This window comes from Ptychodera flava, chromosome 6 (assembly GCF_041260155.1).
Source record: "Ptychodera flava strain L36383 chromosome 6, AS_Pfla_20210202, whole genome shotgun sequence".
Classification (NCBI taxonomy): domain Eukaryota; kingdom Metazoa; phylum Hemichordata; class Enteropneusta; family Ptychoderidae; genus Ptychodera; species Ptychodera flava.
The window spans coordinates 28,482,220-28,509,616 of NC_091933.1; the positions used below are offsets into that span (position 1 = coordinate 28,482,220).

The following is a 27,397-nucleotide window of genomic DNA, read 5'->3' on the forward strand; positions in this document are numbered from 1 at the left end:
ACATATGTCGGCATCATTGCGTATAGACATGCATGTACATAGACATGCGGTACGTCTACAGAGACACGGTCGCTTGTGGTTCGATACACAGCGAGGGCCGGTGTATACATTATAGATGTTGGAAGTTTAAGAAATAAATATACGTCATAGATCAGTTGCTCCCAGGAAAATCGCTCTTGTCAGTAGTACGCCATCTTACTAGGGGATTTTTGAGTGGGATTTCCCCAGACTGCAGCGGCGGCCGGAGAAGAGACCCGAAGAGTGGTTTGGGTAACAGAGACTACTCAATCAGATTATAGTCTCGTTCTGTTATAGGAAGTTGTGAATTAACCGTATGTTTTCATGTGTAATAAATGTACATGTGTATGCACGAATGTATGTATGTATGTATGTATGTATGTATGTATGTATGTATGTATGTATGTATGTATGTATATATATATATATATATATATATATATATATATATATATATATATATATATATATACTACATCAGAAGACAAGAAGTTAAGAAGTTTGCTGTGGAGATATGTGTATACCTGCGTAAACAGCGTTTAATCAGTTCCAGATGGTCCATATGGTAGAATAGCTCTAACATATTAAGAAACAATAATTTTCGTATACTCTGGGGCAGATACGAGTAGCTGGACGTACCCGTCAACCGCAAAATACCGACGTTCAATTCTCAACCCGCCATCCGCTAACGTCATGTCACGTGATCCACATGTGGGAGACGACGTTAGCATATTATACAAAAATGTTTATTCTGTCAAATGTAATTTTCAAAGCGCCAGAATTTGCCTCCCTGATCACAGGTTAGCCGCTTCTGGACGAGAGGACGTACAGGTTCCTTGAGAAGTCTGTTATTTCGTGTGAACCAGGACTGGTACATTTTGAGACACCACTGTCGGTCACGGTTGATGTTCTTTGCTGTGATGAGCCTGATGAATATAACGGTTTCCAACACCACAGACTTGTACGATGATGCTGAGAACACAACTCTTTGGCGGTCGCCGTTCGATCTCGTCCAGATGAAAGAAATTGTCGCCGTCGTTTTGTCGTGTCTCTGTCTGCTTGGACTGACGGCCAATGCCGTCGTCATCTACGTACTTGTTGCTCACATAAAACTGCGAACAATTCCGAATATCATCATTCTCAACCTTGCCGTGTCGGATGCGCTGTACATGCTCTGCCTGCCGTTCGTTGCCTATCAGTACGCCACAGGTAGCTGGATTTTCGGTCTGGCCACTTGCAAGGTTGTCTCGTCCGTCGACGTGATCAACCAATACACCGGCATATACTTGCTGATGCTGATGAGCGCCGATCGTTACCTAGCGATTGTCAAATGGTCCTACGCCGCTCGGGTCCGGACGCTTACGTACGCGAAAGTTGCCTGTTTGTTGGTCTGGGCGTTCTCTGCAGTCATCTCGCTGCCAAACTGGATATATTCCACGCTGCTGCCGTTACCAAGCGGTTCGAGCATTTGCTCCGTGGTCTTTCCAAATCCCGAAACAGACGACGTTATCTACATCATGTGTATGATATGCGGCGGGTTTCTGCTGCCCCTGCTGACGATCATTCTTTGCTACGTGCGGATTTTGAAGGAAATCCTCACCAATCAAATGTCAAAAGACGACAACATGAGCACCGGACTTAGGAAGCAAAAATCACGAAAAATTACACGACTTCTGACAGTGTGTGTAGCTGTATTCATTCTCTGTTGGCTACCATATTATTCTGTCCTGGTCGTTTTGACAACCAGTAGTGCTTCTCCGACCTTTGAACTGATGGTCTTTTTTTACACATCCCTCTGCCTTACCTATCTTAATAGTTGCGTTAACCCCTTCGTCTACTCCTTGGCGGGTGAAAATTTCAGACAGGGATTTGGCAAAGCTTTCAGGAGAGGCACAATTGGCACTAGATTCACAATGAACACGATGACCAGTACGCCCAAGACTCTACGGAGGAAAGACTCCGTAAAGGGCGTCGACAACGCCGCCATGGACAAAGCTGTCGGCACTCCTAAGATCCCGCACAACGGCATCAATTTGGAAGGTCACCAAACTACTGCTACGTCATCTCTTGCGAAAATAGAAGACGCTAGAATTTAAAACACCGCCATCCAAGATCGACCTTTTTCACTGTAATTTACATTGAAAGTGAAATCCAATTTTCGTCAAGTTGTGACTGTTAATCAATTCAGAATTCAGAATTCCATGTCTTTACTGTAGAACTGCATTTAACGGAACATTTACGTCACTTTGTTAATTGTACATGCTAATAAGATCTCTACAACTCGTGGTCCACAGCTAAAGATAACAATATGGTTTCTAATTGCATATTTGCTGTGGCCATGTTCATTTATCTGCTCTGTTAACATTCATTTTGATCTCGAAATAGTAGATGTGCTAGTAATTAGAAGGATGTCAATGTGAAATTGTCAATGTACTAAGGGAGCGTTCAGTTTTACGGCTGGGGGGGGGGCGGCAAAATCTTGTCGGCGGTGTTCAAAAAAATATAGACCCCCTGCATTTTTCGTGAAAAAAGATGACCCCCCTTTGTCAGATGAAAAAATTTGATGACCCCCCCCCCCCGCTGAAAATAACCAAAACCCATATGTCAAATTTACCCGCATGGTTTGGATTTGAACTCCGGTACGCGGCACACTTTATTCGTGTAGCAGAAATGCCAGTGCACAAACTTCTCAGCCACATCCATTGAAACGTCTGTTAATTAGGACGACTGTAAGGCAATTTTTAACTTCATTTCCATAGACAACTTATGTCCATGGACATTGTATAAAGTAAACTTTATTGGAGTGGTTCGCCAAAGGCAGCCCTTCGGTTAAGAGGGTCATGGGCCATAACGTAAAGTCAACTTTATTCTAGTTGGCCACCAAAGGTGGCCCCGGTAAAGAGGGTCAATCATGGCTATTGCATAAAGTAAACTTTACTGGACAGGGCTGCTGAAGGCGTGCGGCCATTAAGATTGCCGTGGGGTATTACATAAAGTCAATTTATTGTAGTGGGCCGCCGCAGGCGGCCCGCCGGTAAAGAGGGTTGATCATGGCCATCGCATGAAGTAAACCTAATTGGAGTGGGTCGCCAAAGGCGTCTGCCCGTTAAGAGGGTCATTGGTAATACATAATGTATATTTATTGTAGTGGGCCGCCGGTGAAGAGGGTCGATCATGGCCATGGCATAAAGTGAACTTTATTGTTGGTATTATGTTCTTGAAAATGTGGTGACCCCCCTTTCCTACCAGTGAAAAAGCGATGACCCCCCCTTTGCGGATTCCAAAATTATGATGACCCCCCTTGATTTTGCCGGCCCCCCGGCCGTAAAAACTGAACGGTCACTAATTTAATGGGTGTTAGTAGAAATGGACACTCTTGAAAAATTTGTTCTGTATGACATTTATACTCTTACTCTTAATGTGTATCATGTGAGACCAAGGGACACTCTTTCTCTGTCTTTCGATTCGTTAATAATTACTGTAATGTTTTCAACTGGTTTGATTCAAACCATTTGAAAGGGTCGGGTGTAATTTGTCATAAGGGGCATGTTTATAAATTTCATTATTTTTTTCGTATGCACTTATTTCACTATTCCGGGCGACCGTGCTAAAATATCGACCATGTGACTTGGTGTTTGATTTTCATATTAAATACTAGTGGCGGTCTTAAAACAACATCCTTTCAAAACCGCAATCTATTTTTATCAAAAGTATGTGTGGTTTCATTTGCACTAAAAGAATCAGAACGCCTTGTTGCAACTAGGCAACCCGAGGTCTGCAGATTATTATTATTATTGTACTTGGGCCTCAGCCCAAGTACATTTGTTTTCATTCCGTGGGAAAAAACTCTGTAAGGTATAACCATTTCTGGCTGAGACCAGGGAGGGCAAAATGTCTTGGCTTCATCTTTCTTGGCATAATAAATGGCGTAATGATGTTAACTGAATGGAAGTGCTGCTCTCAGCCAGTCTTGAATAAGTGAGATGTGAATATCAATGCTTCTCTATCTGAGTTTTTGCCACAAAATCTTCTGAATATAATCAAAATGTGCATCGAAATGCAACAATTAATGCACCCTCCGTTTCATAGGCGATGACCCTTGCTACACCCACTGGACGAGCCAAAGTGGGAGGGGTAATTTCAGTTTGGTCGAACAAGAGGGCTCGAGACCAGAATTTAACATTTAAACTTGAAACATGTTTAATCGCTGACAAGATATGGACTAATGTTAATCACAGTAAAAGTGTGAAAAGGAAATGTTTTATATCCCGGACACAATGAAAAACATTACGACTGGAAACTGTACCCCCAGTTGAGAATAGTAATGCCCACAGCGATGGAGAACACTTATCCTTGAGCTGAGAAAACCAGACCACCATTTCGAAATAGAGCTGCAGATTCGAGAAGCTCGTTCAAAATAGCTAGGTACACCCCATAAAGGGGTGGTTTCGAGTTTTGAGGGCAAATTTCGCCTCCTTCATTTAGAAATCGTACGTTTGTTTTTCCAGGAGAACACACCATTTGACACAAAATTTGCATGTAAAGGGGTCGCCAGTAAGCACGTGGTCAAATCTGGCATAAGAAACAATATGAAATGTTGGGTAAAGCCAGTCCAAAATAAACTGATTTGAACTTTTGTGTTTTGTAATTTATACCACTGCAGTAACATTACCTTTTTTTGACAACATCACACAATGTAATACGTTTTGAAACTGAATACTCCGACGTATTCTGTGTCTCCTTGCTAAAAAATACGGTATGCCGATTACCATGTAAGGAGATGATGACGTCAAGACAGATTTGTAGTGCGTTTGGTCCTGGAGACGGTGCACGAAGTTTTGTCAAGGTAGCTTGTGTATTTATTCCTAAATGGGAGAGATTAGGGTCGATCTAAAAGAAGGCCGAAGAATGTTATGATACTGCAAGCGAGCTGAACTCTAACGCGAATGGTTGGATAATTTGGAGGATGTATAGAATGATCTCGTCTCATTAGATTATTTGGCGGTCAGTATTGAATTTCAACTGCGTCACAAGTTTGCGAAATGAGTATTCCGTCGAACGGTCAACGAACGATATTTTAGAAATCTGGAGACATGGCACATCGCATTTTTATTTTAGTATTTTATATTTTACAAAAGATGTAAGAAGCAATGATTTTGTCGAAAATTCTGAAAAAAATATAGGAAGATTTGATCGCGAACACATTTTCACTTGGGGTCAACTAGCCCTGCGTACGATGCTGTGTGTTCCGCTACAGCTAATCATGCTAATCGCCCCGCTCACCACAGCCCTGCAAAGACCCGTACGTAGGGTCGGTGACTTCAAATCCATTTTGGGACTTGACGTAAAAAGCCAAATTACTGCCGAAATTCAGCGTTCTTGGGCCCAAGTCGTATCCCAGCCTACCTCAGCTACTCGATCGCTTCCAAAAATGACAGTCTTTTATTCACTTCTCGTAAATAACCGTCGATGTCGGCAACTCTCTCGCTGCGTACGATGCTGTGTGTTAGCTGTTGCACATCGTACGCTAGGGCTAGGGGTCAACATGGGGTCGCAGCCATGTTGCCTCAAAACTTACAGCGAAAACGGAGTCAGCGTGGACTCTCTGTTGTGTCGCGCAACAAAATAAACGCAGCCACTGACGTTTTTTGCAGACAAAACACAGAGACAATGTAGCAAATGTCATGAAATCTTTTCTATTGAAAAGGCGTGCTAGCGTTACCAGGACTACTTTTTTGAACGTGTTGATTTCCCCATGGATGTGTAAGACAAATATATCCATGTCTTGAACAAAATAATTGAAAATAAAATCTAAATTTCAATATTATCGATGATTTTATCCACCTCACAAACTGAACCAAGGGTTTTCCGTCTTTAGGGACGGTTCGGAATTTACTTCGGGGGGGGGGGTGGAGGATTTTCAGGGGGGGCCCACCCATTTTTCCCAAGAAAATTTAGGGGGGGGCAGACAAAAATACCACAATCTTTTAGGGGGGGCCAGGAAAAAAAACATCAATTCAATATTTGCACAGAATTTCTGATCTCTACAAAAGAGAACCATAGATGCTACCTGGGTGACAGATAAACTCAACATGTTTAGTTAAACTCCTTTAGCTGCCAAATTCGGTAATATTCACATTGGTTTGTTTTATGCATCTACTGCAGTATCTTGTTCTCCTCCCTGAAACGTTATGAAATGTCCAGTATTTAGCATGTCAATACAAACCATACAGTGAACAGTCAGGGTTGTTTTGTTGAAAAGAGATCTCAGATCAAGTCCACACCAGAATTCATTTATCAACAATAACAATGGTCATTTATGTTCACACTGGTATCTTGCTGAATACAGCATTGGGTGTTCTATGTAGTGATAGAATAACAAACAAATGCTGATACACAGAGATGAACATTGAACAAATGCTAAAAATTACAGCAAATGTCTTTTTAGGTTGGGTTTACCTTGTAGCTTGTAAAGCAGTTGAAAGTTGCATGATAAAGAAGTGTTAATTTATGCAAATGTATGCAAATCACCCGATTTCTTGGCTTCTTTTTCCTCCCAATTTCAAAATTTCCAAGAATTTAACTCCACTCACGCTGGGTCAAATTTTCTGAAATTTCACATTATGTTTTTTAAATGCTATATAAAACAACAACTATCAATTGGTTTTGTTTGGCAATAAAGCTCTTACATTTTTAATAAGAGGCATTTGAATAAGAGGCATTTTAATTTTGCTGATCATGATTTTAATCAATTATTAGAGTGTCAGTCTTTAAACCCCTACAATTTTAAAATGAGGATGGATAATGCCAAATAAAATTGTTTTTTTTTTCTACATGAATACTCTCCTTTCAAGTGAAATATTACATTTCAGAAAATACTGTCTAGTTTTTGACTTAAATTAATTTTATCATTAATACAAAAATTGAGGTTTTTTACCCAAATATACACCCACTTCATCCTTTGAGTAAACTACTGCTACTGCTACTCTTCTTTTCTGCTCCTTTTTTCTATGTTTCATTCTCATCAATTTTACCCTTTCTAAATTTTTTAAATGTTCTACATGTACATAACTTTTTACAGTGCTTACATCTACTATAAACTTTTTGAAAATAAATTTATGGTCGTCTCATCTTCAAGATGCTTTTCAGCGAATAGTTTTTTTATGTTGAAAATAAAAATATTATGTATTACTGTCAAAAATATATGGTGAAAAATTTACAAAAGGGTTGATTTTCCAATAACAATCCTGTATGTGCATCCAGAAGATCATGTGGCACTGCACCAATGCTATGGTGTCGGATTGTTGAAATATTGTGTACACAAGAAATTTGCTGTAGTCCAAGAAGTGATCTCAGTGTGTATGAGGCTAGGAGAAATGTGGATAGGCTTACACATTGTGTATTGATGCTAATACTTTTGTGTCCCATTCATTCTGATGTATAATCAAAGATTTCACGGCTGGCAGAAAAGGCAAAAAACCCCAAATTAACATGTATTGTTTCGTGTCATCTGAAAACATGCACATCATGACTATTTTAAAATTAAAGTTTGTTAAAAAAATTTGAAATATGAATGCTCTGTCAATTTTGAAAAATACTGCTGACAAAATGTGAATTTTGACTTACACGGGGTTGTCTGCATTTTAATATGAACATTGGATTGTGAATGGAATGAGCAGAATAACATGTGAATTCATGTTTTGGATAAGGTGTTTTGTCCAAGAAATGTTCTAAAATATTCCTCAGCATTGTTGCTTTCAGTGGCAGCTACTTGGTTTTATGACAACGAAATTAGAAAAAAAGAGAAAATTAAAAACAAGTTGGCTTTCACCAATTTTAATTCCTAATGTTTAAAACTTTCACGGTGAGTCTGCAAATATTCAGCATCATCAAATGAAAATGTATGCTGAACGTGTGCATGTACATGTGCATCTCACTTTCCAGAAATATCTGGATATCTGCAAATGATGTACCATTAAACTTCAAGAAGTAGTAAGGTTTTGTTCCCTTTTGTGACAAATAAGAATTTTTACACCCATTTTATTCATTTATCTAAAGGGAGCGAAGGAAAAATTAACCATCCATGTAACTAAAGTGTGACCCTGACCTATATACGAACTCACGCACAGCAGTGCATTGTCCTGAACTAAGCGGGGAAATTCCCTGCTGAGTCAGGTCCTGGACTTGCGCAATACAGTAGCTATGACTCACTATCAGTACATCTGTCGGATCATTTGTTAGATAGATTCCGACTGTGCTGCAGCTCTGTACAGCTCCTTAAGGGTTCCAGTGCTGATTTTTGTCTTCTGGATGTAAGTATATACTCGTTTTCTAGTTGTGTGAATTTACTATGTTTTTCCTACGCCTATCGGAGCGAGATTTTACTCCCCCTCCCATACAGTAACCGTTCCGATCTTGAACACTGTTGCGCAATACCCCTATCGGGACGTTTCCAGTAGGGACTTTCGCAATACCGCTTTCGCAATACCCTTCCAGTTGCTTAGCAACTTGTCACGTGGTTTCAGAGGTCTGAAAGTCTACAGTTTTCAGAAACATTTTCTACAGAATTTTTTCTGAACCTAACTTTCATATCCATTTAATCCATAATGTCTTAGGTATCTTTCCAGAGGTGGACTAAATCCTTCTTGTTTTTGAATTTCTAGCGCCTGATGAAATATGTCCTGAATAAGTTCTGACCCGTTTTCTGTTGTTGCGCCTTTTTCTTGTATTTGTGTAAGCAGCTGTTTATATTGAACGTAATAATGTTTATACTTCTCTCGTCTCTTTGCTACACCCGTTTTCCCTTGTATTACATCAATAACGACACCAGGTATAGGAGTTAAGGCTAACAGTACCGGAACTGTTGGAATTGCTGCTATTACAGCAGAACTTACAAGAATTCCCTTAGTAATATTGAGAGCCATATCAATTCGACCCATTAATTTGTAACTTCGTCGATATGCAGCGCTAGTTCTTTCGATATAGTCGGCCAATTGTTCAACGCTTTCAACAACTGAGATGTGCATTTTTTTTTACTGTATATGTAAGGGATGATAAAAAATAATTGTAGTAATATAGAAATACAATATGGCAGAAGGAGGAGAAGATATACCACTCCAGGATTTCGATGATGCAAATTTAAATGATGATGATGACGCTACTGAAACATTCTATATAGAAGATAATGCCCTTGCAGAAGCTGATCCTTTCCTTGCTAGCTCAAGCGCGCGGAGCCCGCAGGTAGATCCTACGACTAGATATAAAGTAGAACTTAAAATACAAATGGCTAAAAAATTCTTAGATGAAAATAATATTACTGATGAAGCAGCACGAATTGAAATGATTACTAATGCAAAGATTAGGGATGGAAAGCTGTATTATAAAAACCTCAGGCTATCAAAAACTACAGGACATGGATTTAGATCACTCGAGACAGTAAAAAGAGAAGAAGGAGGATATGAATTTGTAAGTAAAGTATACAGTTTGAGGGGGAGCAGCGCAGAGCCCGAATTTGTTAGTTCAACATTGTATTCTGAAGATGTGAAAAACGATAAAATACCGGCTGAGAAGATGACGCCAGAAGACATGGGTGTATACAAAGATGAACTGACATTCTTACGACAAGATGCTTCTGGTAATGCAGATAAAATACAAGCTTTTGAAAATAAAATCGAACAATGGAACAATCTAAACCCAGAATATAGAGCTATTAATGATGAATTAAAGATTGCGAATATGCGTATTAGCGACCTTAACAATGAAAAAGTTAAAATAAGGCTAGAGAAAAGAGAAGTTGAAAAACAATTAAAGGAAATTCCTGTAGAACACACCCAAGCAAAAGAAAAAGCTGAAAAACTACTAGCTGAACTCATAACAAGAGAAGCTAAAATTGACAATCGAATTGAATACGAAAATGGTAAGATTAGCGGGGCACGTGAAAGTCTGGCTACGACTAGGTCTCTTCGTGATGTAATTTCCGATCCAGAATTGTCACTCAGGCTGAAGCTGACAGAGTTATTTAAACGAAATGGTATTACAATAGCTGCAATACTGACTGCCCTTGGAATGGCAATATCAACAATTGCCCTGGCTGTGACTAAAGTAGGAGGAGGAGGAGCGGGAGCAGGAACTGGCGGGTCTGGTTCAGGTCCGCCCAAAGTATACACAAAAGCTAAAGAAATTGTAAAGCAATTTGGCGAATGGTTAAAAACATTGGCCGCAAAAAGTGCTGCTGCAATACCAGGTTTAATCGGCTCCCTTGTCAGTTTTCTATTAAAAACAGCAGGATCGGTGGTTGGATTTGTTGGAGAACAGCTATGGATATTTTTGACTGGATTAACATTAGTCATTATAAATAAAATTATGTACTAATATATGGCCCCTACGGAATCGGCATGTTTGGTGAAAAGAATATTGCAAAGTTTCTTTCTAAAAATAAAGACCTGTTTGGTTTCTCTGTCGAATTGGAATGGTGCAAACTTCGGCGGGTAAATCGCCATATCCTTCGAGCAAATCCAGGTGTCCGACTCAAAGATGATAATCTTTATCATAACATATTAGCTTTCGTGAAGGAATGTCAAAAGACTAACTTCTTTAAGCGACTAGAATTCATAAACGTCTTTCAGGAGATTGACAATGATGAAATGGAAGTCCAACATTACAAGAATATTGGGTTCTTCGATTGATTCGCGACACAGGTAATCGATTTATCTTTCAGGCAGACGGAAATATTTACGTAAAGATGTGATTTTTTCTTCTAAGTCATTATATACACGAAGTGAAACTTAATTTTCTTTTCAACTGTAATTTCTTTTTTTCTTCTACTATATACATTACACAAAAATGGGGTACGATAGATCATTATTACCGAGTTTCAGCAACCGAATACCGAAGGGAACGAAGTCATATAGAACTCATCACGTGATTGCTCATAATCCAAGTGAGGCAGATCCAGGTCAGACACTTATCATACGATGTCCGAAGTTAGAAAGCGGGGTAGTACTAGTTCCTAACACTTTCGACCTGGTTTTTGATCTCGAAGTAACGGGACATGAAGATAACCGAGTAGTACAAAATGTTGCAAAAAATTTGGTGGAGCGTATGGAACTCACATTTGAGGGGCAGCAACTTTTCAATTTGAATAAATATAACCTTATTGAATGTTATCGTGATCTCTTCAAACATAAAAAGGAGAGAACGAACATGACACTGTACGGAATTCAGAACGAAAATCTAAGGAAATTGAGAAGTGGCGCGGCCGATGCAAATGCCGACAGGCTTTCAAAATGGGACGATCTTTTACTTTTCGACACATATAAAACAAAATATGCTATTCGTCTCACTCACCCCCTCATAACAGGCCATGGAGTTGCATATCCAGAAGCGTTAGGGAGTCATATCGAATGGGAAATTACGTTGGCACCCACCTCCCAATTACTTGTCAGTAATAATGTTGTTACACCCAATTATAAATTAAAAAACATTCAAATGGAATACGAAACAATTTCTGACCCCGCACTCGCGAGAGAAACTGCTGGTTATTACAACAGTGGGAAAAGTTTTCTCTACGAGCATATACATTATTTTAGAACAATCCCATTCAAAGAATCAACCACGGTTATCAATGAAAATATAAATGTACCGCGACGTAGCATTAGAGGTATCGCTATACTCTTCACTAAAAATCAGAATCAGTCAGAACTTAAAGTGTGAGTCCTGCCACATTTTGAGACTTTTCGTTTAACTTGGGGCATATACTATAGTTCTGGTTGTCAATGAAATTGGTATTAATAAAACAAACATTTACACACAAACTGAAGCTTATTTGAGCGGTTTTTAGACGGTTGTATTATGTTATTTCGACGCAAACACGGGAAAAGTTGCACTTTTCGATTTCCATCATGGCGACATTTTCCGGAAATTGCCGAGCTCGCCCCGTTTTGGCGCAAGTAGCTGTGACGTCACTAATAGAATGGGTGATGGTGACTTCGTGCATTGACTATGGAGATAGTGATAATTTCATGAGTGAAAGCAGTGCAACTGAGAATATCATCGTCACAGAAGATATGACAAAGCTGTTCAGAATTTACAGGCCTGCAAATTTTAACAGTCGGAACCTTAACCTAAACGAGAACAAGAGCGGAACTCTTGTTGACCGTCGCGTCAGTGACAAGCCCACCGTGACCACAGTCAAACACACCAGTGCACTACCGTACACACAACCGCAAGCTAACAAAATATAAATATAAGTCTGGAGTTGCCATCCCACCTTATTATTACTTCTCAACACAAATTGCCTCGTTCAAAATCTGTATATAAAAATTTGAATTACACCATGACGCTTGTAGATAAATGTAGTAGAGACCAAGTTGAAAATTGTCCACCGTTCATAACACATATCTTTCCTATCAACAGCTGGAAGTGGAACAGGCTGAGGGTCATGTTAGCATAAACACTAAAGGTAGTATTCTCGCCGCAAAATCTTCAGTTTGGCGTTATAAAACCTCACATGAACATTGGCACTTTTAAAAATATGTGACCGTAAAGACATGTCTAGCCAAATTCTCGGGAAGAGATAAATTAAATGATGTAAATATCGGGCACACTGGCACCCGAGGCCGGGCGGTTCAGCCGGCCATTTCTGTGACGTGACGGAGTGATCAGCTACGCTTCCGCAGTTTTTTTTCTTGATTAAGTGTCAGCGATATAAAGCACAGTGTTCATTGTTTCATGACTGCGAAATTCTCAAAGAAGCTAAAATATTTTAGGGGAGACTTAGTCGAGCAGAAGGGAACAGATGACGACAACGCGACTGCTTCGTCAACAGTATAAACTTCTTTGCTACACGTTGTGTCACTGTTACTGGCAGCGCCGTGCTGTATACACAACCTATCGTTCAGTCTCGCAAAGAGTCAGTCAATCACTACGTAAACTTTTTAGGAATATAAAATTAGATATCTCCTAACGTTACTAATTATAGAGTCACACATGCATGAGATCTAGTACTTGTATTCATTTATTTATTTACAATCACTTTCGTAAAGCATCTGAATCGGCGATCAGTCTTGGGGGATGTAAATACGGCCATACTTCTCCGCGGCCCCCGCATCCTTGACATGTTTTGGGCAACCTGTCGCAGTCTTGCTGCTGTTCTCGCTCTTTTCCACAGTTGATGATGATACACGCGAAGCTTTCTGGTGACAATGGTCGTACTGGTACGGCATTGCGATTACATAATCGATGTAGTAACTCCAGGAATTAAAGTCTATCTTACCGTACATCTGGCATCCGAACCGTGTTTATTCTGAGTCACGGCACTCGAAAATGTGCACCGCAGGAAACGCTTGTCTGAATGCCTCTTTTCCGACCCTTTCTTGTAATTTTGTCAAATGCAGCTAATACATCATCCTAAATGCAATAAACTGACAATGGCTGCAGTTACTTCAGCCACCAAGGCGTAACTTCTCACCATGTTGAAGCCACAGCGGTAAGCATTCGCTATGGCCGAGGTGAACATGCACACTCACTCGTACATTCTATTAGTTACGTCATTTCCGGTGGCAATGCCCGCGAATTCCGAAACGACCCGAATGGCAGCTAACTTCAAAGTCGCACAACATATTGCATTTTAATAATATTTAACCGCGTCGTTTCATTGGGGTGATGCATTTATTTGATAAAGTAGGGTGGCAAAATCATATAGCATGGCTAATTTTAAGCAAAATTAACTTTGAATTTATGCGGGACATACACTTTAATAGCGAAATTTTCTTTAACCCATCCATTGAATCTGTGTCTGTATCAATCGAAGGCATTGCAAATAAAGTGTACGCTCAGAAGATGATACCAAGACAATTTTGGCGAGAGGTGCGACGGTATTTTGCTGAAGATAAAGATTGGTGTGAAATTGATATAGATGAAGTCGATTATTTGAAAAATAAATTCTGTCTGTTTATCGATCTGCGTAGTTTTAAAGATATTGAATTTCATGGAAATGGTCTTAGAGTAATGAACACAAAGGACGGAATTCAACTTGAAATTCTGAAGAAAGACACCTCAGTTAAGGGTGCCGACGACGCTCGCGATGACAATATATTTGCCCACGTTTATGTTATTAGCGATGCCCAGGTCACTGTTGAAAATAGTAGATTAAAGTCTTTACAATTTTAAACCGTAACGTAGGTCATTCCTATCGGATCTGTTTCTGCCAACCATTCGCCCGTGTCCAGATCGCATAACTGCATACGCTTGATATCATTTGGCGCCATCATGATTTTACTACGCTTTTCACTACGGATTTCTCCAGCCTTTTTCCGTACAAACTGTACAAATTGTGCCTGCTCGGGCTCCTTCCCAGTTTCAAACAGATCTTTATAGTCTTCAAAGTTCAAATGTTTTCTAACACAAACATCTTTTATCCCTTTATTTTTTTTCGTCTCGGAAGTTGGAGTTCGAAAAGCATACACTTTCGAACGTATGCCGACAAAATCAAGAATAGGTACACCATTCAACTCATCTTTAAATTTACCTATCACTTTTTTATTAATCTTCGGAACTCCCATCTCATCTTTCATCCCACTAGTATCGTAGATCGACTCCTTACCATTCTTTTCCACATCTTCCCGAACTATATCATTGAAAGTTATGTCCGGGTCCGGGAGGGGCACACTGTAAACAAAACTGTCAGTATCCATGTAGGCTAATCGTATTCCAGGGAACCGCTTTCGAAAGTAATTGTAATGCGTCTCATACATAAGCAGCTTAGAAAGTTCCAGTACTGCGGCGCCGATGAAAACTGGTTTTACATATCTATGCTCATCCGTTTTCAGTTCCAGTAGGACACTGTCGCAGGAATCTCCATCCTTTTTGGAAGTTATGAAAGTTGTATGTTTCGTCTTTGGATTATACTTCTCAATCTTTTTACGACCACTATCCGTACCGTTCCGGTCCGAAACAAATTTAAAGTCTCTGTACTTTCGAACATCCTCTATCGTCTTACCGAACATCGCGTTATTCATCAGCTTATAGAAATTCTTTTCAAAATCTGTCGTCCCCTTTGTCCTCATTTCAGTGTTAAAGTCAATATATTGTTTGAGACATGGAGCTTCATCGAAAGCAAGCACCCGATAAATCTTTTTTAATCTCATTCCCATCCGAAGATAGAATTCCAGCAACTTGTAGTGTAAGATGTATCTCTCTCTGTCCAACACACTTGTAATCAGTCGAGTGCCCTGCCTATCAGGAAATTCATAGTGATGCGGTGCTAATGGCAAATCGCTGTGTTCTTTATGTAATTCGACCGGATATTCTAAGTCTACTTCTAGAAAACTTGGTGGAAAGGTGGCGCCAGGTCCCCACGCTCCGCCGGCTCCGCCCCCTTCTTCCCATTCGTCCCACTCTTCCCTCGTCATCCAATGAAGTCCGCCCGTAGGCATTGACTCATTGCCCATCCGTAAAGATTATTAGCATCGAGATATTTTATTTCGGTCACCAGCTTCTCTGGATCCAGTTCCCACCAGCGGCCCCATCAGGCTCATCTGTTGCATAAGCTGGATGATTTGTCTGTAAATAATGAATATTACACTGGCTGATACCGCCTCTAATTCCCCTTTGAATGAAAGTCATCTGCTCAGCATCTTGAATGAGTTTAAATTTATTACCTGTGTAAAGTAACATAGCATCCCATGTCAAGCCGGGCGCTGACATGTAATGGGCCGGATCTAACTTATATGCTTCTAAACATGTGTCGCGGAAATTTTCGAATATATTTGCAAGAAGTAGAACGTCAGTCTCACAATAGAATTCCATATAATCACGAATCGTCTTACATCCAACTTCGTCCCACACCTTCAATGCATGTTCGTAATCAGACTCAGAAATCCCCTCTTCCGTCAATTCGCTATAAAATTTGCCCCTCTCCGGGAGCTCCTCCTCTTCTAGTCTGTCAACAGAGTCTAAATATTCGTAGGGGAAGAAACCTTTCGCCCTTTGAATGTTCGGGTACGAAAGTGGTACCGTCCACCATCCTCCGGCACAGTTTTTGCCAACTTCGCCAATGACCCCATCATCAACTGAGCACTATCATAAACTTTATAGAAAAGAAACGTTTCTTTATCTCCCTCTCCCCATCGACAACAATTGAGGCACTAAAAATAAATGTTTTCGAGAGACCCATAATTCCTCCATTGCTCGTCTTAGCTATGATTTTAGGCTCTGGTCCGGAACCATCATCATCTATTTCATGTAATTCTTTCAAAATAAAAGAACCATCGTATCCCTTGAGGTTGTGAAAGTAGATAGGAATGGTTCTCGACGGCCGGCATCCCTCGCAATAAAAAGTCGCCTCATCCTTCACTACTCGATATCCGGCGGGCTCTCCACATGCAATACAGACTGGATCATTGTAATTAGATCTATCTTTCATCGGTATTATTTTCCAATAATACGATTTCGAATAATACTTGGCCCGTTCTTTCATATCTTTTAGAAATTCTGTAACACAGGAGAGACCTGTGAATGTTATTTTACCATAAACTTTTGGCCTCGTTCCGAAGGCGCCCCACCGTTCCCCATAACATACGAAAGACAAATTGGAATATGTCGACGGTCCCCTTCTCAATAATTGCCTCAGTATCTGCATAGACGACGTAGGGGGCGGGGACCTTCTTCCGATGTCCTTGGAATTGACATACTTCCTTAGGAAAACCTGGCTGGGCGTCGTCTGTTCCACAGTATACCTGATGTTCTTCTAATTCTTCTGTTGACTTAAAACCTCTTTTACAAACCAGGCAAATACACTTCCTTCTGTGCTTATTCTTACGATTAGTATGAGAATTAAGAAGACGATTTAACGAAGTAATTGGCACAAAGTGACCCCCGCCCTCCCCACCAACTATCAGTAATATATTGCTACCCGTCCCGCTCCCCCCTCGGCTCTGCTATATAATACAGTTATGTCTGACGGGTCGGGATCGGACTCATAGATCTGAAACACTTGAAGTTGGACTCCCGGATTTTGCTGCTCGAAGCGCCTGAATACAGTCAGATCGGCGGGCGTAGGAAAGGGAATACCTTCCCAACAGTAGTCAGCCATAAATGGGGCGTACGTATTCCATTTTCTCCTTACCTGACCACCCCTCTTTTCACGAAACTCGGGATCGCTCAACTTTATACTTGCTACGACGGCATACTGAAAACAATTCTCGACCCCCACCGGTAGAATAAGATCGCTAACACAATGCTTATTTTTTAACCATCCGGGAAGTTTGACTGCGCCAGCCCCGAGTAAAGCTTCTACTAGAATTACTTCAAAATTAAGTATCTCCTCGAGAACGAGGCCAGAACCCTCAACATTTTCAATTGTATCAAGCATATCGTCGTAGCGTTTTACTAATTGTTGCCCCACATCCGCCCCTCTTACATCTTTTGTGTATGTATCTTTTAATTTAACATGCAATGTACGATTTTGTGTATTACCAGTTTTCGGATCCGATAATTTGACTTCCATTTCAGTATAAACAGAGTACATCATTCCCCTTTGGCCATACCTTCAATATCCACCAGCTCCCCGATATCCTTGACTCGCTTGACTTCAGGAAATTCTTTTCGTAAAACTGCTCCCTTGAATGCTGTATGTAATCGAAGGGCCATCTTTATGATATATACTATCCTAAAAATTTTTAAAATGAAAAAATAATTATTCTATGATAGGTCATCAAAATCCACTATAATATTTTTGTCAGCATTTATTTGTTTATATATCTCACCTAATCTTTCTAAGTCGACTAGTTCTTCCGCATCTTGAATTCTGGTTTATTAGGCGCAGCACAAAATAACCTCTCAACAGTGAAAGAAAGAGCACGCTTACTTAAGCGCGGTTTAAATGCTAAGAATTCTATCTTACTACCTTTCCGGATATTACGAGGTACAATAGCAGGATTTTCTCGGACTGGCAATGGGCTCACTGTTTTAAAAGCACAGTCAATTTCTTGAACCATATCAATACATGTATCGAAATCATGAGGCCCTCTTTTAAACCGAAATTTAAAATACGCCACGCCCTGTGCCTCGCTCCCTCGCTTCTGATACACTTTAGATGGATTGTAAAATCCAGTAGTATTCTTGGAGTGAGCGGCCAGGCTTGCAGCATAACTTTTAGCAGTAGATGCATCGAAACTTTCACCTAGGGTACGGAATATTATTAAATCGGTAAACTTTTGAAGACTCGGTTGCCAACTGACACACATTTCATCGCATGTAGCAGGATCTTTAGAACCGTACTTAGGTCCGATGGGGAAAACTACTTCTAGCTCACTGTCTACGTATATGAAAGGATCTACCAAATATTCTTCAAATATGAGTTTGCCGTCACTGATTCGGACGCCTTCTCCGGTTTCAAGTATTTTTATTGCAGTTGAAATAGAAAGGATTGTCATTGTCTTATCGTATATATCTTAATAAAATAATTTAAAAAAATTTTTTTTCTATGATATAGTATCCCAAAATGTCATACATATTCATAAATGGACCAACTGGAAGTGGTAAGAGTTACGATGCAATAAATTTGGCGGAGACTCACGTACCAGAATTTGACACTAGTTTTTCCAGCAACATTGCCGACTTTTATAATGGGCGCCACGTTTCGATTGCCGATTTTCAGAACCAGTTTATAGAACATACGCTTAGTTTACAATGTCAGGCTGGGAGGAGGAGGATCTCCCTCCCTTCGGAACGCTACATTATTTGTGACTCTTCCATAATTCAACATCTAACTTTTTCTAGAATCCGGGGCGTGGCAGCGGAAGAAAAAAAGATTGTTTCTAGAGCATTTGACCATTTACATAGTTTCATTATCATATTCAAAGATATGCCTTGGGATTATTGCAGGCGGAATGTGTTGACTCGAGCCAGGTCGTACGAAATAACCGCCTTAAAAGAACTAGAGAGATTCACAACAAGTTCAAACAGACTTTCTTAGAAATTTGCCACGACTACAGGCTTCCATGTTTGGTAATTCGGAACGCTCTTATGCCCCTCGTTCTCAATAATATACTTAATCCAACAATTGATACCGAGACAGTCGGACCAGTAGAATATCCACGAGCTTTTGACTTTGGAATTGCATGGAGCGGCGGCAGCCAGGGATTTTTAATAGACGGTTTCAGCAAGGAGGAACTTGAAAAAGCGTACTTCCCACCTTGTGAAGAACAACTAAAACAACCTCGAGTCTCACTAAAGAACCTACGCAAACTTCTTAACGCTTGTGAATCTGTGCACGCTTATAATGCTTCTTTTGACTTACGGGCACTTGACATTATGAAAAGGGGGGACTTTGAAGTTACTTGTCTATGGCTCATGTCAGTTGTGTACATTATACTTCAACCAGAACTTATCGATAAAGCTGAAAAAGGGGGACTCGAGAGAACGGACTGTGGTAACATGAGAAGTCGTTTTGAAGATCTTGCAAACTTAATATGTTCAGGAACTGAGATACCACCTCATCCACATACTGCCGAAAAAGATGCAATAAGTGAACATTACTTACGACAGTACATGATAAATACTTGGCCAGGTGGTTGGAAGAATAATGGTAAGCTGTCACTTTCAGCTTTCAAGAAATTAAGACTTTTTCCATGGTACTTATTGAGTAACTTTCGTAAATACTTACGTTAGTACTTGCGTTAGTACTTACGTAGTACTTACGTTAGTACTTGACAAGTACCAACACAGGAACTTACGAAGTACTCCTTCGGAACGTTACGAAGTTCTAATAACATTTTCCTCTGGCTCCCAACTATTGAAACTTTCTGGATAACCTTTCCATTTTATCAGATAGTATTTCTTTCCTCTAATTTTTTTCGTCTTCAAAATTCGTTCTACTCTGTACAGCTCGTTGGCTCCCCGTTCCGAAAGGGCGCTCTGAAGTCATCGGAGTCGAAAGTGCCGAGTATTTCCTCTCCATTCAGATCTTTTATTTTGTAAACTGGTGGCGTTCCCAGTCCAGCCGCATACACAACTTTTGAAACCACGAAAATCTCCTCTGTCCAATTTGGTAAATATCCTTTCTTGAAAGTGGTCTTGTATTTTGTAATTCGAACCCGTTCTCCCGGCTTGAATTCAGGGTCAACTCCCCCGGCTGCCAACTCAGGACCGAATAGTGTATAAAATGCCTGCCAATCGTTCTCCTCTGTTACGTCCCTGGGTTTCATTTTGATACTTCCGTGAACGGTGTTATTGTAATTCTCAAGAAGTTCTGGTAGAATAGAAAGCCATTCTCGTGTCTGTTTATATGTAAAGTATTTCCACATCATCGTCTTAAGAGTCCGATTAAAACGTTCAACGACGCTAGCTTTTTTGTCACTGTAGGTGTGAAACCAGTGAATGCCTGACTCCTCCAACCACCCCTGCATTTTTCGGTTAGTAAATTCCCGCCCCTCATCTGTCTGAAGTTTGTCGGGCCTTCTCCCGGATTTCTTAATCACGTCTTGTAGTGCCTGCAACGTATCATCAGCCGTTTTTGACTGTATCGGCCTGGCCCATGCATATTTGCTTAGCACATCTATTACTGTTAGCATGTATCGAATGTTACGGTTCTCTTTTGCGAATGGGGGAGGGAATTCCACGAGATCCGCTTGCCATTGAGAGTCTATCGATGTTACGAAAACGCGCCTCCGGAACGCGCCACGAGTACGAGGGACCGGTTTATGTAGATTATAGGTTAGCTGAGTTTTTAACCAGTCCTGCACCTCTTTCTTAGTAACGTGGAGTCCGCTGGCCCGTGCTGCGTCATACAATTTTTGTACACCTCCAAATCCAGTTTTCGGGTTGTAATATAATTCTCTAAGAGTTCCTTCAGCTTCCATAATTGCTATATTATACGAATAATTTTATGCCGTACGGATGCTGAAAATTAAATACTAGTTTACTGAATTGTATCCTTTTCAATTGCTTGATTAGGCCCACGGCTTCCCGTTCTGTCATCTCCATTCCATGTTCTTTTATAATAGTTTTGTTGTCTATCTTGTTCGGTGTGTAAAATAGTACTAACATCTTTATGTTTTCCTGAATGGTTTACTAATACTAGTATATTGCTGAGTCAGAACCCAGACAGATAGTCCGTAGTGTCTTGCGCTGAAACCAAGTTGGACTAAAACATCACTGCGCTTCTTCATATCTTTGGACCAGGCGCAGTCGTCGAGTACTATTAAAGTGTTCGTGCCGGCCCACTCGTCCCGTACGTAGGTTAGTGTATCATTCACAGCATCGGGTCCGACCGGAAACACGAATACGTTGTCATCGGTGAAAATGAATCTTCTATTATACGTTTTATTAATCATGAATGTTGGGCAAATGAATATCACATATTCGAATTTCCTTAAGTACGGACAGTGAGGAGATCCAACATAAATTCTGTTTTGCCAGAATCTGTCGGTCCATTTATAATCATGTTGAATGGCGGGGTAGCGTATATTGACATTTCCTCTGGATCTATATATTGTAAATTAATGAATCTCTTCTAGTTCTTTTAAGTTACTGGTTCGAGTTAGATGAAACATAATTTCCAGTCACATCGACAGCATCTGAATGAACTATATATTTAGTGACTTTATTCCAGTACCTACAATAGTAATGAATATTGCTAAAGATAACAAACCAATTTTGCCGAATTCGTGAATAGGGTCTGCAGATGCTGCCCGTTCCGGGGGGAGGGGAGGGGAGGGGAGGGGAGGGGGATCCCCCCGACTCGTATCAGTCGCTCCCCTTCGGAACGCTTCGGGCTCATCCTGCCACTTCACAGGATCCCCCTCCTCCCCTCCTTCCATCTCATGTATAGCACTTTCTCGAACTTCCGTGTTTATATCACCGTTCACCCCGAAGGACATAGATTCTGTTGCGTATTGCAATTCATTATTATAACCCGAGATTGCCGGGCCCGAAAGGATGACCATCTCAGACGGTAAGAGAAGTAAATTTGGTGAGACTGCCATATCAAGTTTGACACCAGTATTCATTATTGTGTCTTGATATCGCCTATAACTGATTACTTTGTCTGTATTACGAATTTCATCTTCGAGGAGAACGCCGAATTCTTTTCGGACTTGCTCTGCACTGCCAGTATCACCCACAATGGTACTGCGAATATTAGCTTGTGCGCCGAGTATACAATATACGTAGGCTTCAAGACTTTCGTTGAGGCGAGCTAGACCGGCCTTTGTCAATCCCGAGTCTCCCTTCAGAGGAATGAAACTATTGTATTGTCCCTCCGATCCATCATTTCGGAAGAAATAATAGTGTGGTCGTTCTTTGTCGGACAGTATATGTTTTTTCTTTCCAAAAATTGTATGTGTATAGAAAACGCCTCCGTCGGCGGAGAGGAAAAAGTCATGACCGTTGTATATCGCTTTTGGCTGTCGAACAGGGCCACGATTAGTGTAATATTCATATCCATAACCAAGACCCTTATTTTGACCTTTTCGATAACGAAAGTCGGACTTCGTTGGGCTTATATTTCCAAATTCTGTACAGAGAAGTTCATATTGGACGAGATTGTACGGATTGTCGCCCGCTTTGAAGGTGGGGGTATCGTCTGGAAGTGCAACGCCCATTTCATGAAGGATACGACGTATTGTAAAATATACATGAAAACGGCAGAATGATCGTATTTGTGGCGGAAATTTCCCTTCGGAACCAAAGAGATGGGCGAATGATATACCACAACCAGTAGTGCTGCACCATACAGCGAAATTCAGTTGCTGGTCCCAATATTTCATATGCGGGCTGCCCAGCCAGACATTACTTTCTTTCGCTGATCGATGAGTGATTACGTTATCTTTGAACACATCCCGAGGATGAAAAGTAAATTTATCTGTCGGCGTTACATATATTTCTAAGTCCATGAGAATAGGTTTTATTCCTCCATTCGGTTTGGTAGGAATATCAGCATGCTGTACTGTCGGTACGCTCGTCTTATTCAATTGAAAAGCAACTGGGAATAGGTCTGTACTCATTATTCGTGTTTCTATATACATATAGATTTAAATGGAGGAGAATTTTCCCGGAATCCCTGTCGGTACGTTAGGGGTACTAACATTCCAGACTATGTTAATACTTTATTTCGGATTCAGGTTTAAACGAATTTTTATTTTTTACTAAGAATAGATAACATACTGCAAACAATGGAGAATTAATAAAGTCATCGGCAGCGGCAAATATGGCAGCGCATTCCGAAGAGCCAACCGCAGCGTCGGACGCTCGATCCATAATAGAGACGAAACGTGAAAAAATACTCTGTGTCATCGCAAGTGGTCAAAGCAAGTTATTTTTTGGTAAGGAGATTACAGTTGTTGACGTAGGAAAAATGGAAAGATGAAACGGTGGATAAAGCCTTCAAAAGTGTACGAAGCGAAATACAGTTCTCTTATAAGTGATACCATCACTCAAAGTTTCATAGATCTAGGAGCCCGCGCAATCAGTCAGGTAGTTCCAATCGATGATCGAGATAACTATGCCACTGATCTTAAAAAGGATTTTATTCTAAACAGTGAAATAAAACGATTATCAGGACGGATAGGGTACACGTGGGGGCCCCTGATTGCTCTAATTTCCACCGGTTTAATTACGGGTAAACATTTAAATTTTAAAAAAATCGGGTTTAATATAGTACCTGAAATAAATGGATTCAACTTCGCAAACGGCACCGACTCAGCAAACGGAAACGGGGCCCACACCGGAAACGGAAACGACTCCGTCAGGGACGATCCTACCACCAACACCGGCACCTCCGACACAGCGCAACATAGAGAAAATGACGTTACCGCCGAAGCATCCAGGGAGAGTTGCTGCAGGGAAGCGAGTAGCGGAATGGAACAGGGAAAACAGGTGGAAGAAACGCCAAGCAATGGAGGGGGGTAGCGATGCGGTAGCGAGTCCCTCTCTGGACCCCTCTCAGAACGGTTCCGAGGATAGAGTACCACAACAGTGTGATAGCTCACGCGATAATAAATGGTATAATAAATGTTATCTTGTTTTAGGAATTGTGGGAGTTTCATTGACTGCATTAGGACTATATTGGGGGCGTGCTCGACATACCCCCTGTCCCCTCCGGAAAGATGAACCGCTTCAGAAAGCGAAAAAAACAGAGCCCGTAGCGGCTCCCTCCAGAACAGTTCCGACAGGGGTTCCGAGGGGAGGGGAGGGGGGTGTTCCCAGCTCCTCTACATTGCATGAGATGGAGTAATACATAATTTTATTTATTATGACTAATGTTAAACCTGTTCTCCAACTCCCCCATATTTTTTATTTTTATTTTTCTATTTTTATATACTAGTCAGCAATCATGGATACTAAAACAGTTGTAAACACAATGTACGATGGTATTGTAATCGCAGGACTTGCGATGGGATATCTAATGATCTCCAGCAAATTTTTGAAGATGGATATGGGCGATCCAAGTCGACCAAATTTGACTCGCTTGGCAAAATTAGGCGGTGCGACTGCTGCCGCAGTTGCGACAAAAGATCTCCTTGAACAGAAAAATATTATTCCTGCAGAACCTTATACTTTGTAATATATATCAACATACAGTTAGCTATGGCTTCAGCTATAGGAATGACAGTTCTCGGTGCTGTATTAAATGCAACGGCATTCACAGGAGGAAATATTATCGGACAAAAGCTTTCTGGGAATGGTGAGGCTCTTATTGAAGAGAAAATTAGACATGATAAAGCATTAGAAAAATTTGAACATGATCGCAACGTCTGGTCAGAAAAAAGATTACTCCAGGCTGACTGGGAAAGAGAAAATCAAGCAAAGGATGCGCATGCTGCGGCAGAATTAAGAGATACAGATGCAGAAATCCTGGAAGAAGCAGAAGCGGTGCAAAGCCGTTCCGAAGGGGCAGTTCAATTCTCAGATTATTATCAGCCAAGTCAAGAGCAAAAAAAATATGAGATGATCTATATTGCTGGAGGATTGGTCGTGGGATGGTTTATCTTCCGATAGGGTTACACCGGTAGGCGGAACGACTACAGCAATTCAATACAAAAGCTAGTTGGCCAGTTATTGAAATCGATCATCTTTCCATCCTGATCTGTTATCCAAATACGCATTGAACTCATATGGTCTGAACCTTTTCTCAATGGCATGGAAATTGAGCAGTCTTTAAAATTATAGGTGACCTTTTCACCTATTTCTTTTGTATCCTGAATGGGAAGTGTTTTTAAAGAGTCTGATAATACTCCCTGTATGTATTCGTCAGAGCCCAAGCCAACATAACTTCCAGTAACATCAATGACATCTGAATGAACTATGTATTTAGTGACTGTTAAGAAATCTGCTCGACCTGGACTCATAGTACTTTTTGTCACGGGGTTGTTCTCAGGTTTATCTGAAAAGCCGACTACGTTGGCGAAGCTACCTGTGGCATTGAAATAGACTTTAATATCTTTAGCCAAAGTTAGAAGAACGTGGCCTGTCGGCAGATGTTTTTCAAATTTGATTTTCGGCTGCAACCCGATTGCTTTGTTTAACGTATCGATATTGTAGTTACCCGGTCGTATTGATTTAGTCTTCTTCGCTTGGTCACCTTCTTGGTATTTTAGTACATTATTCGTCGATGTTATGTTATGCCATGAATTGTACAGTCCACACTCTAGCAGCCTTATCTTCGTAAACTGTGATATGTCAATGCAAGGGTTAAAATACATAGTAACCGGTTTGCCTGTTTTGCTTTCAATCTCAATGATCATCGTTGTATGTTGTATATTATTACAAGGTATTATTTATTTTTCACTGTATATAGGTCCCTACGGAGTATGTCTGGTCCAAGTAACTCCGGTCTAGGTACAATTCGTATGCAAAATCTTGAGCTTGAAGATTTAAGTGATGTTAAAGTGAACAATAATACTAAGATAGCTACTAATCATAATAAGGATTATGTCCTTCGTTACAAGGACCGCGAGAAATATTTCGTTTTAGCCGCGGCGCCCCACGAGCATGCTGTAGAATTTTCTGAACTTACAGACATTGATGAAACCGTAATTGACGCCACAAAGGCTTCGAATGATCCTACTCCTTTTGCACTGACATGGAATTCGGCTAGTCAGAAATTCATGCCTTATAATGTACCGCGTAACATCTTAGATATATTGGATAGTGAAATTAGTGGTGGAGTTGCTGAACTGCCAGGAACTCCAAATGTTATTTATTTCGATAGCAATGTTAACAAGTACAAGTTGTTAGATTTTCGTAGTTGGCTTACTCCTACGAATCCATACATTGCACTTCTTGGTATACCGATTCACCTTAAAATTAGTCCTCTTAATACAATAATGAAGGCAGATAATACACTAAGAAGGTGGATAAACGAGGGGGAGAATTATTGCTCGTATACAGCTAGCGGAGTTCCAGTAAGATTATTTTGGGACACAACTTTAAAGAAACTGGGTCTTAAAAGTGTCGGTGATGAGGCAGCTGATTCTCACTTTACAGACTGTAAATCAACAGATGACTGATAATATGAAAATACTTCAACATGGTACAGTTCTCATTAGATGTGTAAAGTTAGCTACGGGAGACGAGTTTGACGATTTGGTTGGATATTATGCTATGAAAACAGATAACAGAACAACTTGTGATATTATCATAAGTATTGATAAAGATCGCAATGAAATGAGTATTGAATGTTTGTTGGTGGGAATAGAGTAGAGAACGACTTAGGAACTACATTTGTACGTAGAGATAAAAGAGTGAACACTTTAGATATCAGTACCATTCATCTGAAACGTCTCATTTTGTTTGAAGTAATGGTCTTCCGACATATTTTAAGTTCAGAGGAAATTACTAAAATTTTATCTATCGGGTGAACAAGTTAACTAGAGTCGTTCAGAAAAAATTCTGTAGAAAATGTTTCTGAAAACTGTAGACTTTCAGACCTCTGAAACCACGTGACAAGTTGCTAAGCAACTGGAAGGGTATTGCGAAAGCGGTATTGCGAAAGTCCCTGCTGGAAACGTCCCGATAGGGGTATTGCGCAACAGTGTTCAAGATCGGAACGGTTACTGTATGGGAGGGGGAGTAAAATCTCGCTCCGATAGGCGTAGGAAACACATAGTAAATTCACACAACTAGAAAACGAGTATATACTTACATCCAGAAGACAAAAAATCAGCACTGGAACCCTTAAGGAGCTGTACAGAGCTGCAGCACAGTCGGAATCTATCTAACAAATGATCCGACAGATGTACTGATAGTGAGTCATAGCTACTGTATTGCGCAAGTCCAGGACCTGACTCAGCAGGGAATTTCCCCGCTTAGTTCAGGACAATGCACTGCTGTGCGTGAGTTCGTATATAGGTCAGGGTCACACTTTAGTTACATGGAT

General features: G+C 40.5%; 1 protein-coding gene across 1 annotated transcript; it reads left to right on the forward strand.

Annotated features, from left to right (window-relative positions):
• Nucleotides 1–758: 758 nt before the first annotated feature.
• LOC139134317 (somatostatin receptor type 2-like) lies at nucleotides 759–2,449 on the forward strand. Its single transcript, XM_070701201.1, has one exon. The coding sequence runs from the start codon at nucleotides 924–926 to the stop codon at nucleotides 2,112–2,114; it is 1,191 nt and encodes a 396-aa protein (XP_070557302.1). The 5' UTR covers nucleotides 759–923; the 3' UTR covers nucleotides 2,115–2,449.
• The last annotated feature ends 24,948 nt before the right edge of the window (nucleotides 2,450–27,397 follow it).

Bases quoted from the DNA above. Each gene is read 5' to 3' on its own strand.
- LOC139134317 (XM_070701201.1), top strand. From the start codon at position 924: ATGTTCTTTGCTGTGATGAGCCTGATGAATATAACGGTTTCCAACACC.